Genomic DNA, 16264 nt, shown 5'->3' on the forward strand with positions numbered 1-16264 from the left:
TATTTCTTATAATAAAGATGATATGGTGTTGCTTAATTAAACTGGAAATAAATTGGATCCAATATATTTGGACCTTATAAAGTAGTTAAAGATGTATCACCGAATGTAGGAATTTAAAAAAATAATAAAATAAGTATCATAGTACATGAAAACCGCACTAAGTTATATAAATTTAGCAAGTAAAAAAATGTATTAAGCTAAAAAGATATTTTATTATGTAAAAAAAAACATTGTATCTGTATTTTTTTATTTTTAAGGAGGGGAGATGTGATGTTTAGCTATAAGTATATGCAACAATATTATATATTCATAATCTTATTTGAATAAAACGCAGTTATTGTCTGGTCTTCGTGAGTTTCACTCGATACCCTCGGCGCCACACCGTACATAAGTTCGTTTAATCTTCATAATGTTCAAATCATCGTTAGGAATTGGCACAATAATATATTATATAATAATAATAGTTTAAGACATTGTGTCAACAAATTCTTTAAATCAAGCTTGTCTTTCAGTATTTTAACAATATCAAACAAAATCAATAAGATGCTTTCGTTTAACTGTAATTATAAGCAAAAATAATTTGTATTTATAAAATACCTAAGTCTTAGAGGGGGTTTATCAATTATAACGGTTAAAAATAAATAAATAGTCGAAAAGTTTGTATTTTAATAAAAATTTAATATTACAGTATAAACAGTAAGGTCATAAATGGCAGTGATGTTATTATTACTTACAAGTTACAATATTCACTATACAAGTCCAACACATCCACCTCTCAGCTGCGAGCGCAGCCCTCGACGCCGGGAAATAATACATTCAACGTAATCTCACTAACATATCAATAAAACTTCGAGAGAAATAACCAACGGGCCGGCGTCAAGAGCGCGTCGTCACACTGCCGACCTTCGTCTAACCTTTGCCTAATTTTACACTGCCGATGAGCCAAACAATAATTATGCCTAACATACTTTACAATTCAAATAAAAGGAAACAATTTCATTTAATCGAGTTTATATTTAAATAAATTAATTTTCATATCCCAATATGCAAATAACTGATGATACTGTGAATTGCGATTTCGTCCACTTTCATTTAGCAAATTGCCTACGCGTACAACATTCTTTGGGAAATAGCAGCACTATTCACCAGACCCTCCTAAAACGCAGAGCCTTATTCCGTGCCTTCGCTTACCAACTACTATTCGCTATGAACATTATACTAGGAATCAAAAACTAAAATCATAGTGTGACAAAATAAATAAAATATCCTTCTATACAAAAATAACACATTTATTGTGGTGAACACCTGAGCACTTGAGACCAAAACGGACTGACCTATCAACGTTCCACCGAGCCCATACTTTCCCTTACGATTAGCTAAACATCTCGACTTATCGACTAAGTGTATGAAGGCCGCCGCCATATACTATTAATATGCTACTATCGGCTACTTGTCACCGAAAAATTGACTTCACGTTATCATTATCTCTCACAATTACAAAAGTGATCGAAGAGTTGTAAACTGTAAATTTAACAATTAAAAAATTAGTTGTATCACGACTATATTCGTATCGAACTACAATTTTATACTCACGCGCCGTGTATTAAAAATAGATCGCGATATTTATCGTAACTTAAATTAATTTTCTTACAGTTGGTCGAAAACGTCAATTTCTCATACAAATTTACAGATAACTAGCGACTATCTCGGTACTAATGGGGGAGTGAGATTCGAACGTCGACAGTTGTCGACTTTTGAACGCTACACTCCCGAACGCGGAACGACATTTACATAAGAAACTAGAAAATCCCGATAAATAAAAAAGCGTTATGTAGACAAATGAAAATACCACTCGCACACAAAACTAAACAGGTACGTCGACATCACTCGGACAGAATCTTCGCTACGACCCCGACAGCATCCCGTTCGTCGATCGCGCGTCCGTCGTCATCGTCGCTCCGTCTCTCTGCCATCGAAGGGAACGGAAAGCATAGCCCCGGACGCGGCGCCGGCGGGCCTCAGTCGGGCGTGGGCGTGGGCGTGGGCGGCAGCGCGGCCGGCGCGTGTAGCGGCGGCGCCGGCCGGTGCAGCGTGAAGGCGTCGTACACCTGCGACAGCTCCTCTACGTGGTGCTCCTCCAGGCAAAGGAAGCCCTGTAGCGTGGGGCTGGCGCGGCGCGCGCAGGCCAGGCAGTGCACGACGTGGCGGCGCTCGTGTTCGCGCACCAGCAGCGCGTGCCACACTTCGCGCTCGCACGAGCCGCAGTAGTGCGACGCCTCGCCGCGCGCGCGGCCGTGGAAGCGCACAGGCACGCCGCGCGCGCGCACGGTCTGCAGCGTGCCGGCCGCGGCGCGCAGCGTCTGTAGCAGGCATGTGCGCATGGCGCGGTGCAGACGCGGGTCCGACACGCGAATGTTGCGTGCCAGGTTCCACGTCAGGTGTACCATTGGGACGATCGACTTGAAGTTCTGCACCTTGTTCCACTCGTAGCGCTCGAGGGCGAGCGAGTACTGCCGAGCGGTCAGCGGGCCGACGTTCCAGGCGATGTTGTTGCACCAGCCGGTGGCTTGCACCCAGTGCACGCAGCCCGCGTTCACCCACACGAGGTCGCCGGGCCGCTGTGTGAATCGATACACGGGTACGCCGTGCGCGCGGAGCTCGTCTGGGTCGGGCCACCACGAGCCGTGCAAGTACGACAGACCGTGGCGGTCGCACAGCTCACGCACGCCCCCCCAGTATGCGTCCGGCACGCCAAACCACTCGCAGTCGCCGGGTCCGATGTTAATGTTTATCGAGCAGAAATTATTGTTCTCCTGATGACCAGGCGTCCGACTGCCCGGCACCTTCATGTAGAGCTGGACGGTGTTCATACCGAGGATTACGTGACCGACATGCGAGAGCATGTTCGCGGCGGAGGCGACGCGCGCAAAGGCCGGCAGTTTCTGCAGCTCGGTGAGCTGCGGGCGCCACTTGCGCTCGTCGGAGAGGTCGACGTTAGTCCCGAAGCGCAGCATGCGGGCCGTACGGCGACGCTTGGCGGGCCCCGAGCCCGACTCCCGGCCGTCCGAGTCGGACAGCGCGCCGGCCGAGTGCGCCGGCACCGCTCCCCGCTCGCGCTCCTCGCGCAGGGAGTCCTGGAAGGAACCCGCCTGGTACTGCGCGTACTTGCGCACCGTGGTGTGCGAGCGGTGCGACGCGCACGCCCACACTCGCCGGCGCCCGCTGGCGTCCCAATTCTCGTCGGCAGACTGCATGAGCTGAGTGCGCACCTCGACCGCGTGATCAGGCCAGGCCTCGACGAGCGTCTTGGTCGAGAAGAGGCCGAGGTCAAGCTTGAGCGCAGCGGTGAGGCCGCGCACGACGGCGATCGGGTGTTTGAGGCAGAAGTCCTGCAGCTGCGGCGAGAAGGCGTCGCGCTTGGACTCGACGTAGACGAAGGGCGCGGGCGGCGCCAGCTGCTCGGGGGTTAGGCGAGGGGGCGGCACGCCGGGCGGCTCGGGGGGGCCGCAGCCGTCGCCCAGCACCGACCACGACGTCGGAGGACCTGCGTTATCTCTGCGGACACAATATGGCGAGGCTCGTTTTGATTCTCGAAATTTATTGGTTTAAATTAAATTGCTATGTACTCACTTGCACGAGTCCATTATCTGCTTGGCGCTCATGCCTATGTGGAAGGACACGGGCTTGAGTGGATCGGTCTTGAGCGGCTCGAGTTTGACGACGGGCTGTCGTCCGCCCAGGACGGCGTCGTTGCTGTTAACGCTGAGCGGGCTTTCTGCTGAGAAACAGTTATTGTCTGATATCGAATTTTCAGAATTATAGTAAATGTTTTTGCAACAAATGATACAAATACATACTACGATATTACGTAAAGAATATCAATTAATATTTTTTATTTGTTCCGTTGGTAATTCTAAGTCTATTAAAATAAATTTAATAAATATTTACGAATCGTTTCCATGTGTTTTCTGCTTGTCAGTATAAAAATGACTTAGATGACAATCCATCATACAAGTACTTAATCAAACGAAGACATTTATTACTTGTTTTTATAAGAAGGTTTTATATTGTTATAAAAATATTCCATACTCAACTCAAAAAGTAAAAATTATAAATATAAACAATAAGCTAACTGAGTTAGTCATAATGTTTTTAAATTTAACCTAAATAAAATGAAAGGTAAAATATTGTGAAATAGATACCTTACTGGTATATATGGAGGTCTACATGTTTGGTCTATGAGAATTGGAACTAATACATATTTTATGAATTAATAATTAAATTTAGAAATAAACTTAGTTGGATAAGTGTATTTGTCATTTGTATATTTTTCAAATAGTTGAAGTTAATATCTTGTTATGTCGATAAATTCATTCAGTTCATTTATTTAAGTTCATTAATGTAAGTTGTGTGATGCTAGCATTATAATTGTATTATTTATATTATTATAAGTATCATTGAACCGTAGAGCGTTGCAGATGATTCAGATATAATATAATTTTATATCTAGAGATATATATAATATTATTTGTACATCACGTTTGTACTTTCTCGAATTTTTGAGTCGGCGAATAAATACTCCGTCCCGGTCACCGGGGAAAAGAGCATTTATATCATCATCTGTTTTTTAATGTTTAAAAAATAAAGTATTCTTTTTTTCCCCTATTATCTACTGACTAATATAATAATGACAAAAAAGTAATATATATACATTAACATGAAACTTACCTAACTATTTATATTTTTAAACGTGCATTTTTTTGTTTTTTTGTTTTTTTTTTTAGCTTTTTTTTATTGTTTTTTTTTTCTTTTATATTTTCAATAATGTATAATTAAACAGGTCTGCCTGAGTAAAAATGATGTATAATAACTAGAGTTTTTACGTATGATATGATTATTGTCTGTAGGTGAGTGTATTAGAGTAAATTATACAAAATCTATTAGCAGCTTCAGTGTGGTTCTTGAATGCTGTTAGATGAAAGACTTTTGTTCTCACTGTTACTAGTCTGCGTGCTTGTTACAAATATTGTGTCTCCAAGAACTTTGTTGATTATTGTGGTTGAGTGGAGCGATGCTTGTGTTTGGAGGATATTGATATTAACCTGTGTCTCTAGTTTGTCACAGTACCGCTTTAGATTCTTTGTCACTACTCCTGTGGCGCCCACTATTTTCGGAATCGTTGTGACTGTGCTTTTCCACAGTCTAGAGAGTTCGACTTTCAGCGGATGGTATTTGCTGATTTTTTCTATTTCCTTAGCTCCAATATTATAGTCGGATGGTACCGAAACATCAATAAGGTAAGTTTTATTGTTGATTTTATCTATATATATAAGATCCGGTCTATTGTGAGTGATTGTGACATCGGTTTGTATGGGAATTTCCCACATTAATTTGGCTATATTATTTTCCTTTACAGTGGGTTGTTTAAGTTCTTCTTTCCACCATAATTTATTAACTTCTATTTTGAGTTTTCTTGCTAAACACCAGAATATATACAGTACCAAATTGTTTTGTCTTTTAACATAATATGTTCTTGCTAGTTTTTCGCATCCTGCGAGAAGGTGTTGAACAGTTTCATCTTTAGATACGCACAAGCGGCATTTTCCGTCGACGCTTCGTTTCAATATGTCGCGTTCGTGCTGACGTGTAAGTACCGCTTGGTCTTGTATTGCAAATAAAGATAATTCCAATAAAGCTGAAATAGGTCGTTTCTTCAGCCACTTAAACGTCAGTTCTGTGTCCACATTGGCTAGGTCAAGGACCTTTTTGGGAAATTGGCCATGTAGGATCTTGTTTCTCCAGGGTTCGTTTTGCTTTTTAATTATATGTTCTTTTTTATTTCTGTGATTGTGTATTTGCCGTTTGGTAACTTCAAATCTTTCTCTATCTCTTTTGCTTCTGTAAATATGGAATATTTTTCTCTTCTTTGGTCTTGCTTTACTATGGCTTCAATTAGGTAGTCATTGTTTTGTTAAAGTAAATAAAAACTAAAAAAAACTAAATATTGTTTAAGTTTTAGAATATGGGCTTTATACAAGTATTTATACATTAATTAGTCCTCTACCCCCTTTAATCAGTGGTAAGTACAATCTATCAACGTCTGCTTTTTGTTGGTGGGCCTTTTTAATTGCTAACAGTTTTCGTGTTCTAATATCAATCCGTTTAAGATGGCTTATGTTGTAGTTGATTACACCAAAAGAATACAACAAAACTGGAATGGCGTATGTATTTATGCCCTTTATTAGGTTGCGCCCATTTAAGAAAGAGTTTGTTAGTTTTTTTATTCTCCTGAAATACTCTTTAGTTAATTGATCTCTAACGTCACTATGAATAATTTTTCCGGATTCATTAATACCTAAATACCAATAATTTTGATCTAATTTTAACCGCTTAAAAGTATCTCCGTTCAACAGCACATGCTCGTTACCATCAGTGTAGTTTCTGTGTCCAGCTGTTAAGTGAAGTGTGTTACATTTATCTAAACCAAAAGTCAAGCCTATATCTTCCGTAAATATTTCAACACTATTTAGTAAAATTTTTAAGTTATTTCTATTGTTTGCATAAACTTTAATATTGTCCATGTATATTAGGTGATTAATCCACACTTCATCCTGCAGTTTATATACTTTCGTTTCATATTTACGTAGTAATGTAGAAATTGGGTTAAGAGCTAAGCAGAACAACAATGGAGACAAGGAATCTCCCTGAAAGATGTCCCGTCGTATGTTAATCGGTTCAGTAGTATAAGACGCTCTAGAGCCCTTAACCGTCATTATAACTTTCCATTTAAGCATTGCTCTTTCAAGAATACATTTTATTAGATGTGGGCAAATAAATGTCAAGTATACGCAACAGCCACTCGTGGGATATACTATCGAACGCTTTACTATAGTCGATCCAGCTCATGCTTAAATTTTTTTGTCCCTTATGTACATTTTCTAGTATAGCTTTATTTATCATCAAATGGTCTTTGCATCCGCGGGCTCCGCGTCGACATCCTCTTTGTTCTAGGGCCATAATATCGTTTACTTGATAATGAGTGTGCAGTTGATCGGATAGTATCGATGTGAAAAGCTTATACATGCTAGGTAGACATGCGATAGGACGTCAATTTTTTGGGTCTTCGATGTCGTTATTTTTCGGTATTAAAATGACCTTTTCAGTTGTGAGCCAGTCTTCTAGAGGTTCTTCGTTTTTCAAAAGCTTGGTAAATAACGGTGATAGGTGGTTATGTATATTAGTGAGATATTTTAGGTAATAATTTTGAATTTTATAGTGCCCTGGCGCTTTCCAATTAAGTAATTTACTAACAGATTTTTTAAATATGTTCTACAGTTATTTCTTCAAAAGTGCTCGTGTTTAAGTTACTATTGACTTGTTCTATTTCAGATATCCATTTTGCGTCATGGTTGTATGCGACCGGTTGCGATAAAATGTTATTCCAAAATTCCTCGGTACAGCGTTTGTTTGGTGTTTTAATATCTACATGTTCTTTTTTACTATCTAAACTTTTGTATAGTTTATGCTCGTTTTCAATGAACATTTTATTCCGTTGTTTCTTATTGTTTATATCTTCATATCTTTTTATCCTGCCTGCTAGTGCTTTTATTTTTTGTTTTAATGTTTCTTCTGTACATTTATGTTCTGTTTCGTTCTGTATATTATATTTTTTGTAAAGTTTGCCTTTGATTTTTATCATTTTTCGTGAGTTAACTCCTCTCGAGATCTCTACCATTTGACCTAATTCTTTCCTCAATATATTTCCTAATGTTCAATTTTAATTTTCATCCTCTTTTTCCATGGAGGGTCTGTATATATAGGGTTTTTATTTAAGTAAGCTTATTATTAACTATTAGTGTTTTAGCTGCTGCATAAATTAAATCATTTGTGCCTCGGAGAGTACAATTACTTGCCAATAAATTGGGTAATAGTTGTTAATTATTGAAAGATTGTGTAAGAATTGTTTATTGATTTTAGCTTTTGGCAAGAAAGTGCGTTCTTAGATAGGTATTTCTTTTACTTCTGCGAAAATTTTGAGGAATTGAAGTTCGATGGGACCCTCATCCTCAACTTGAGATGTTTCAGGAAGTTGGCCCGTAGAACTCCTTTTTACTTCCACTCTCGACGTTCACCATGTCTTCTTCAAGGGCCCCCACCATACCATCCGAAACTGACGCCGCCACTGCATTTGATTGATTATTGGGGTCAAGTGTCTGGTGAGAGTATTGCATCTCGGCGTCAGCTCACTGCTTGATTCGGTTTAGTAGTTCTTGAGAAAAGAGATTTTGTTTCAGAATTCTGCGTGCTTGATTAGCCAGTGTATTTCCATTGAATCTGTGAATTTTAGGATTATCTGGGTGTCTGCTTTTAAAAATTCCTTCCAATTTACTAATATATGCCATACCTTCACGTTTCGCTACAAAGTAGCAATACATTAGCTCTTCTTGTTCTTGTTGTGTCCATTTTCTTCTTCTATCATCATTGGAGTTTATTTTATTTATATTTAAAGAATGTTGAGATACTAAGCTTCTACTTTGTTCTGGTTCATTATTTGACTGGGTTAACAGAGTGGATGGAGTGATTGTTGTTAGATCGTCAGAATTTTGTGTGTTTAATGGTACACTATTTGGTGTATATTGTATTATATTTTCTGCGGTTTTTTGTATTCTATCTAGTGTGTCTTTAGGTAATACATATTGTTTAATGATTCTACGTGCCTGATTTGATAATCCGTTACCAGTGAATTTAATTGATTTGGGATTGTCCGGATTTCTCTCCTTGAAAAATGTCTCTAACCGTTTAAGATAACCAGGTCCTCCGGCTCTGGCTTTAAAATAACGAAACATAAGTTCTTCTAACTCTACTAGTGACCACTTCTTTCTTGCATCTTCATATTGTGAGTCAGTGGTCGTTTCATCATTCGTGGGAGACAACTCCCTGCTCTGCAAAGTATCACCCATATCGCTTTGTTCATCGGTTGTAGTCCTTGAGGATCTTTCCCTAACCCCCCTATCCCCGACTCCCGTCCAACCGGCAAGCCGGGAGTCACTGGCTAGCATTCTGTCACGTCTGACACCAGCTACAGACGTGCCCTGGCGATCGCCCCCAGGAAACGACTCTATACGTGTATTTCTTAAATGACCTTCCATATCTCCTTTTTGGGTTACTAGAGCTCTGTTGGCCATTGGTTAGTGAACTTAAAAGTTACCAATGTCCGCCCCTCACGTGGCAAAGATGGTCATGCCGGACGTGGAGTTAGATTTTGATTTTGATATATATAATATTATATATATTATTATTATATTATATCATTAGATATTATTATTATATTATTCTTATACTACAGATATATAATTATATATTAAGTATGAGTCGTATACGACTTAATCAACCTGTATTTGAAATTCAAATAAAAAGTTCGTTTGGCTCCTAGACTCTCAAGAGAATGTATTGATTTTGCATATTGTCGTATCTTAAGGCGTCTTAACGTGTACTATTATCATTATTCATAGCATGTGACGATATTAATCTAAAATGTTTTGAAGTGATCGTATTTTCTTGTTACATACAAATACGATTTGTTTTAATTATCTTAATAAGTTATTATAAAAATGGACTTGAAACGATTATTTTTTATTAACGATATAACTTGTCGATTCCTTATTTTGTTATTATTAAAATTACTTACTGCTTATTGGTTCCTTCTTAATGTCAGGCTGTGAATCTGAAAATTTCTTCAATAAATCTTCAGCGAGCGACTCCGCACTGTCGCCGCTGGCGCAGTTACCTTCGTTTTTCGTCACCTGTATGCAAAATTGATATTAATAACCGTCAAAATAAGGCAAAACTTAAAACGACCTCGTATGTTTGTAAAGCCTAAACCTGCCGCCATTTTGGTTAAGGGAGTGAATACAAACCGCACGCGCTCTCGCCGCTTGAGACAGGCGGTACTGCGAGAGCAGCTGTTGCATCAGCGCCTGGAACCAAATCACACTAGTCACTAGTCAGACATTAAAAAATAAGATGGTGAGTGTGTAGTGAGATTTAAATAAAAAATATACATAATTATTATAACAAGTTTTCAAAGAATTTAAGCGGTATTTTTTACACTCATAATTACTAGGAAATTAATAAAACCTAATACATGTGTGTGTGTGTGTGTGTTTTAATAAATATCTTTGATAACATATCGTCGTATTGATTAAAAATATCAATTCAAAATTCATAGACAATATATATACTACAATCTAGAATCTGTATACAATCTAGCCATGTACTTGCTGCTGCGGCGACAGGTTGTGCGAGTTCCTTTGCAGGTACTGCAGCGTCTGCAGCTGGTGGTGAGTGAGCGGCGTGGGCTCGTCCCGCTTGGGCGCCGCGGGCCCCGCGCCGGGCGCCGGCCCCGCGGGCGTGGGGGGCCCCGCGCCCGGGTACGGCGGGGGGGCCGCCTTCGGAGCGCGGGACGACATCTCCGCCGAGATGGGCAAATTCCAGGCTTCTTCGATCGACGGCAGCGAACGACGCCTGTAGGGAATTTATATCACTTCATATTTATTCTGTTAGATATTTTTTATTATTATTATGCATATATATAATCTTACTATACTAAATACGCAACTCATTTAAAATAAGCTAAAAATAACTATAATATATTATATTTCGGCGTTGGCAACGTGTGCACATTGACCTCTATACCATCTTATTATGCATAAAAGTTATCATAGTAACTAGTAACATAGATCATTTCGTATGAAACGCGACAATGGAATATAGACTTTGTGCTGTTGTATTTAAAAAACCTAATCGAATAACGATATTCATAGTGTATAGTATCATTAGTGTGATTACTGTTGATATCTAGGAAGAATCAATTTCTGAGTATATTATGGTGATTTTATAACAACTTACTTATCATACAGACAATTTGCATGGGAATGAAGTAATTAAAATAAACCGCTACGATAATGTACTCTCGGCTTATTTATGTATGAGAACAAACCAGTTCCTTTAAACAAGAGATAATCGTCAAATAAGAATTCGTTAATTGGTTTTATTTAATTATAAATGACTTATCTACCCCGTCTCGGCTTCGTACGGGCAGAATAAGTATATATGTATGTATATATATATATATATATATATATATATATATATATAAATAAATATGTATATATGTATATATATACCCTTACTATAACTAACGGTTTACGCGACACACGTCATCGTATATATTTTTCCTCGTATTGTCGTCATATTTCATCCAATTTACACAAAACCTTCCTCGTTGATCGTTGATTGATTGAATCCATTCATTGAAAACCGTATGAAAATCCGCTTGGCAGTTTTTGAGTTTATCGCATACAAACAGACAGACGGGAGAGTTTGTTTTATAATATGTAGTAACGTATCACCATATATTTCATTATCCGAATTCGAATAATAATAATAATATTTATAGCGAACTGTTGATACGGAATGTGAATGCATTGACTTTAAATAATTACATATTCATTGCCTGATTTCGAAATATAATGGAACTGAAAACGCATTAATTATTTATATAAAATTATACTTCACCTTTGTTGATTTTTCTAAAGGAATAATTAACTTTATGATAATTAAACTCAACTTTCCAATGACATTAATATAATTCTTTAAGTTATTGTACTTAGTTATTTATCGATGTATTTTATTTTCGTCGAAACGAGTGATTAGTATTCGAAAGAGTTAGTCGAATAACTAATAATACAGCTCAATAGTCAAACAATGATTGAAAATCTTGAGGATATTGTCGTTTCAGTTTTTTGGGATGAAAATATCGGATGTTTGTTTTTTACTATTTATTTGCTTTATTTAACAAACAAACAGTTGGGAAAATGGGCCACCTGATAGGAAGTTCCTACCGTCAAATCGCTGTCAACCTTAAGAACTAAGAAGATAAATCAATGGTGCCTGTAAACACTGAGCCCTGCGTAGTACTCACTTGCCGGTGACGGAGGGCACGGGTGCGTGCGCGAGGTGCGCGCGCAGGAAGGCGAGGCGCTGGCGCAGCGGCGCGCTGGCGAGCGTGGCGCGCGCACCGCCGTTGTTGTAACACGCGAACGCGTCGCGAGCCATCGAGCAGCTCTCGTACAGGCTGCCGAGGTTCGTCCATGCGGCCGAGTGGCCCTTGTCGAGCTGCACCGCGCAGATGTACGCTTGCAGCGCGTCCATCGGCTGGTTCTGCTGCTGATATAGTACACTGGAAGTGCGGTCTACGTTATCGTACTTGTTGCCTTCTAAATATGTGTTTAATTTAGGTTGAGTATATAAAATAAGTTTAGAAGAAACGTAAATTTCTAAAACAAACTTAGCACTTCCAATTAAAACGAAAATTCTTCTTTTTTGTTAAAATACTTTTTTTTAAGTTATTTAAATAAATAGATTCCTCTGACTAGAACTGACCCAATCGAACACCACGTGTCCGCGTTGCCTTCGGACTTTTCAACCGAGTTCCTATAGGCGATGAAGGCGTCGTGCACCTTTCCCTGTGCGGCGAAACATCTACCGAGCAGATACAATCCCGCTCCCGACTCGGGCTCCGCAACAACCGCGCGTTGCAGGCACCAGATAGCGGCACGAGCGCGCGCCGCCGGCTCCCCCAGTGAGGCACATCGATGATACATCCAACCTATTAGGTTAATATTAAAACATATTGTATGAAACATACTGTTTCACATAAAACACGTCGTACTTTTTGTTTCAATAATGCAACTGTAATTTAATCTATAGGGATTTCCATTTGTTTAATAAAGTGTTAGATTTATCCGACCTATAGTCCTATATATTTGACGACTTTTCCTTGTGTATCAAAAGGAAAATTGACAACGAGTACAATAATCGCGCAAATGGACTACGCACCGCCTACTTCGCGACCTAAATTGTTTGGTTCCAAGCAGTTATATACCTACAGGCTTACTGGAACTCAAACATCTTCGACCCATATGTAGTTTAGGCTTAGTACCAGTATTTATAGACAAAGGTGACCGCTTACCACCAGGATGACCACCAGGTGGTCTCTGTTTAAAATGTCAATACACAAAAAGGTGGGTAACGTTTCGTTTCACCACGTTCAAATAACACGCAGTTTCAGTGTTTGTTATAAAATACTCCTAAAAAAAAACGGTCCGGTTCTAAAACTATTATTATTTTTATACTCTTATAAAACAAAATAAATAAAGTAAATAATATACTCAAATGACCAATTAACAAAATTTACTATCGTATAATTAAAACCATTACAGTTCAATTAATATTTAATTTATTCGTTGCTTAGCTTAATTGAACTTTCGTTTCCGATCAATTTCATTGCGATATTGCTCGCGAGATCTGAGAACTAGTTCGGAACCCACTCATTTTCCATGTGCTATACTTCCATGTTATACATTATTATAACGCGTAACCTGTTTATTCACACGGACCTTTGTGTAGAATTATTCACAAGAGTCCAGACCAGGTAAACATCCCTATAGAATAACAACGGAAGCGAAAATGAGGGTAATGGTGAGACCACTATCAGGACGGGTTTCGCATGTATTCGAAAACATAACTGCTATCCAACTATATTTCCTGTTAACAGTAAATAGACGGGCCTCGGACGTATACGTATTATTTATTAATAATAAAATATTCTTACCCAACTGACGACACACATCCGCTTTCAACGTGGACGACAGCTGCGGTTCTTTGAGGAGCCTCTCGTATGCGTCCCTTGCTGCTTTCCGTAGTCCTCGGGCCTCGAGGAGGTGGGCGGCATGGAAGCTGAGCTCGAGGCGAGTGAACGTGGCATCCTGGTGAGGAGCCAGCCTCGCTCGCCTGAAGTGTACCGCCGCAGCACCCCAATGTCGTCTCGCTTTGAACATGAGAGCGAGGCGAAGGTGCGCGTCCGCCGCTCGCGAGAAACCCGGCGACACGTACAGCGCCATCTGCAGCGCCTTCGTCGCCCTATTGTGGAAAATCATCACCACCCAAAGTCAACTTTGATACGTCCTCGTATCTTTACTAAATAAATATTTATGTAAGTAAAATTTTAAACAACCATTCCAAAAGAAGATATATATCTACAACTGAATAGGTGCTAAAAATAAAAAGCATGAAGGTATCTTCAAAATAAAAATACAATTACTCGTAACCGTTTACGACACTCAAAATATATACTTCAAAAGAAAAATAAATTTTAAAATATTTCTAAAGAACGGAAACAAATCGTCTGAAGCAAAAGCCGCTAACAATTGCCAACAACGTGCCATTCTTTCAGATTTATTGTTTCCAAATATTGTGATGAGGGCAATGTCATTTAAATTAAATTTGACCGTTCCCGAAGGTCGGCAGACACATTACGAGTAAAGTAAAAACTACTAAAGTGCAAAGACCGTCATAAATACGAGGCTTTGTATAAATATAGCAGCGGGCTCAGAGATCGCCTCGAATATTTTTTTACAAATTCATTATTAAAAAATGTCTTTAGCTCACGCATTGAAATGTTTTTTGTTATTCCACCTAGCCGTACCAAATTCTAAACCGGTCGGATTTGTAAAGCTTCAAGACAGATTGCATTACATTTTTCGATTCACTAAATATTATGAATTCGGGCCTTAAGACCCGTGGTTTTAATTTCACGTAGCAAAAGCTGTAACATTATATACAATTATTATTAGAGATTCTATAGAATATAACTGTTAAGGAATAATTTGGTCTCTGTTTTTGTTGGTCATATTCGAAGCATCGTGAAAGATTATGGAATGCCGGCATCAGTTTGTGAAGCGTAACGCAAGTGGCAGAAGTAAGAATTGACGCGTCCGTAACATCCGTAAGGTTATTGAAGAGCGCATCACCAGAGCGTAACGTCACCGATGCGCCCGCGGGGTCGATGACCGTCTGAGGTTCGTTCGTGCAATCGATCGGACGATGCAACGCAACGTCTAGACAGTGATCGCAACCCGAATCGGACGCGTATATAACGCCTTTATTTAGATGACCTCCGCTGACATTTACAAGCCGAAACAAAGGAGCGAGACAGGTGGCGTCCGGTGTTCACCCCGATGCCGAACACTAAAATTAAATGTCGATTACACACACACACACACACGCGAAGTTGCGGCGAACCGAAGGAGAAAGCTTTCACCTACTGCGTCGCCCGCAGCGATGGTCAACATACAATGTATCTTCCTCTCAATAGACTCAGCATTCGCATTCATTGTTCTACTGAGTGCGGCATTATGATTGTTCACTGTCACGCAACAATAAAAAGTATACTTTCCTACATACTACGAGCAATTTTCCGTTATGAATAAGAGAGTAGGAGTGCGTAAAATCGTAACAAAAATAATAATAAAACATCTTTAGAAATGTTACTTGAATTTACACAATTTACGTAACTTATTGTTTACGATCTCGAATTAAAATAAAGCAATCAAGTTTTAAGATTTTTGTTTTGTGTTGAAGAACAATAAATTTTTACAGATTAACTCAAATTTTCTGAAATTTTCCGCTGTTAGAAAATTCGCAAGTAAACAACGGAGCCTTTAAAGAAAACGTAGGTACTTATCAAAATATATTGTGACATAATTTGGAAATTTGTTTATTATAAATACAGAAATCAATCGAAGTTTTAAATATTTCGTAATATCAATATCTAAATGGTTGAAATGCAAAACTATCAACCAGTTTAGAATAACACTAAGCCAAGCATTTTAGTTTTAAGGTTATATATTAACAATATTTTATAATTGACGTAGATTTAACTTAGGAATATACGCCCGAGCACTGATATAGAATTTTTTTATTGATTATAACAAAGTTTTATTTGAATAGTGAACAAAAATACTACGTGGTAACTGATATCACGAAGTGTATTCGCTCCCCACCCACTAATAAATGATAACGGACACGCTGTTAACTGAATAACCTTTGCAATCAATAATAAAAATACTGTAATAGCATGTTCAAATATGTAAATACGTAAAAGTCCGACTACACGTATGCAACTAAGCGAAGCTGCGCCAAGCCGGTAACAATCTTATAAAGTTACGGTCACATTTCTGTAATAGCTACAAAGATTAGACATTTAGTAACGCAATCGTTATGTTGCGCTAATACGATGGTAGTTTTACAAATATAAAAAAATAAATATTATGCTATTCTTTGAAAACTAATGATAAACATCAAATAATAAAATTTATATAAAACCAACATTATAAATAGACTTGTTGTTTCATTATTAAGA

At 38.8% G+C, this 16264-nt stretch overlaps 1 protein-coding gene across 4 annotated transcripts in view; it reads right to left on the minus strand.

Moving 5' to 3' along the window:
• Nucleotides 1-230: 230 nt before the first annotated feature.
• LOC126768238 (lysine-specific demethylase 6A) overlaps nt 231-16264 on the minus strand; it is a 37577-nt gene continuing 21543 nt past the window's right edge. For 3 of the 4 annotated variants that reach the window (XM_050486220.1, XM_050486240.1, XM_050486250.1), the window contains 8 exons: nt 13676-13983; nt 12445-12670; nt 11984-12241; nt 10278-10524; nt 9918-9977; nt 9689-9803; nt 3631-3778; nt 231-3555 (listed from right to left, as the gene is read on the minus strand). In XM_050486220.1, the coding sequence (XP_050342177.1) occupies nt 2019-3555; nt 3631-3778; nt 9689-9803; nt 9918-9977; nt 10278-10524; nt 11984-12241; nt 12445-12670; nt 13676-13983 (2899 nt within the window). In that variant the 3' untranslated portion in view covers nt 231-2018. The remainder of the gene's footprint in view (nt 3556-3630; nt 3779-9688; nt 9804-9917; nt 9978-10277; nt 10525-11983; nt 12242-12444; nt 12671-13675; nt 13984-16264) is intronic. The other variant, XM_050486230.1, reaches the window with a different exon arrangement.

This window comes from Nymphalis io, chromosome 1, assembly GCF_905147045.1.
Source record: "Nymphalis io chromosome 1, ilAglIoxx1.1, whole genome shotgun sequence".
NCBI classification, from domain to species: domain Eukaryota; kingdom Metazoa; phylum Arthropoda; class Insecta; order Lepidoptera; family Nymphalidae; genus Nymphalis; species Nymphalis io.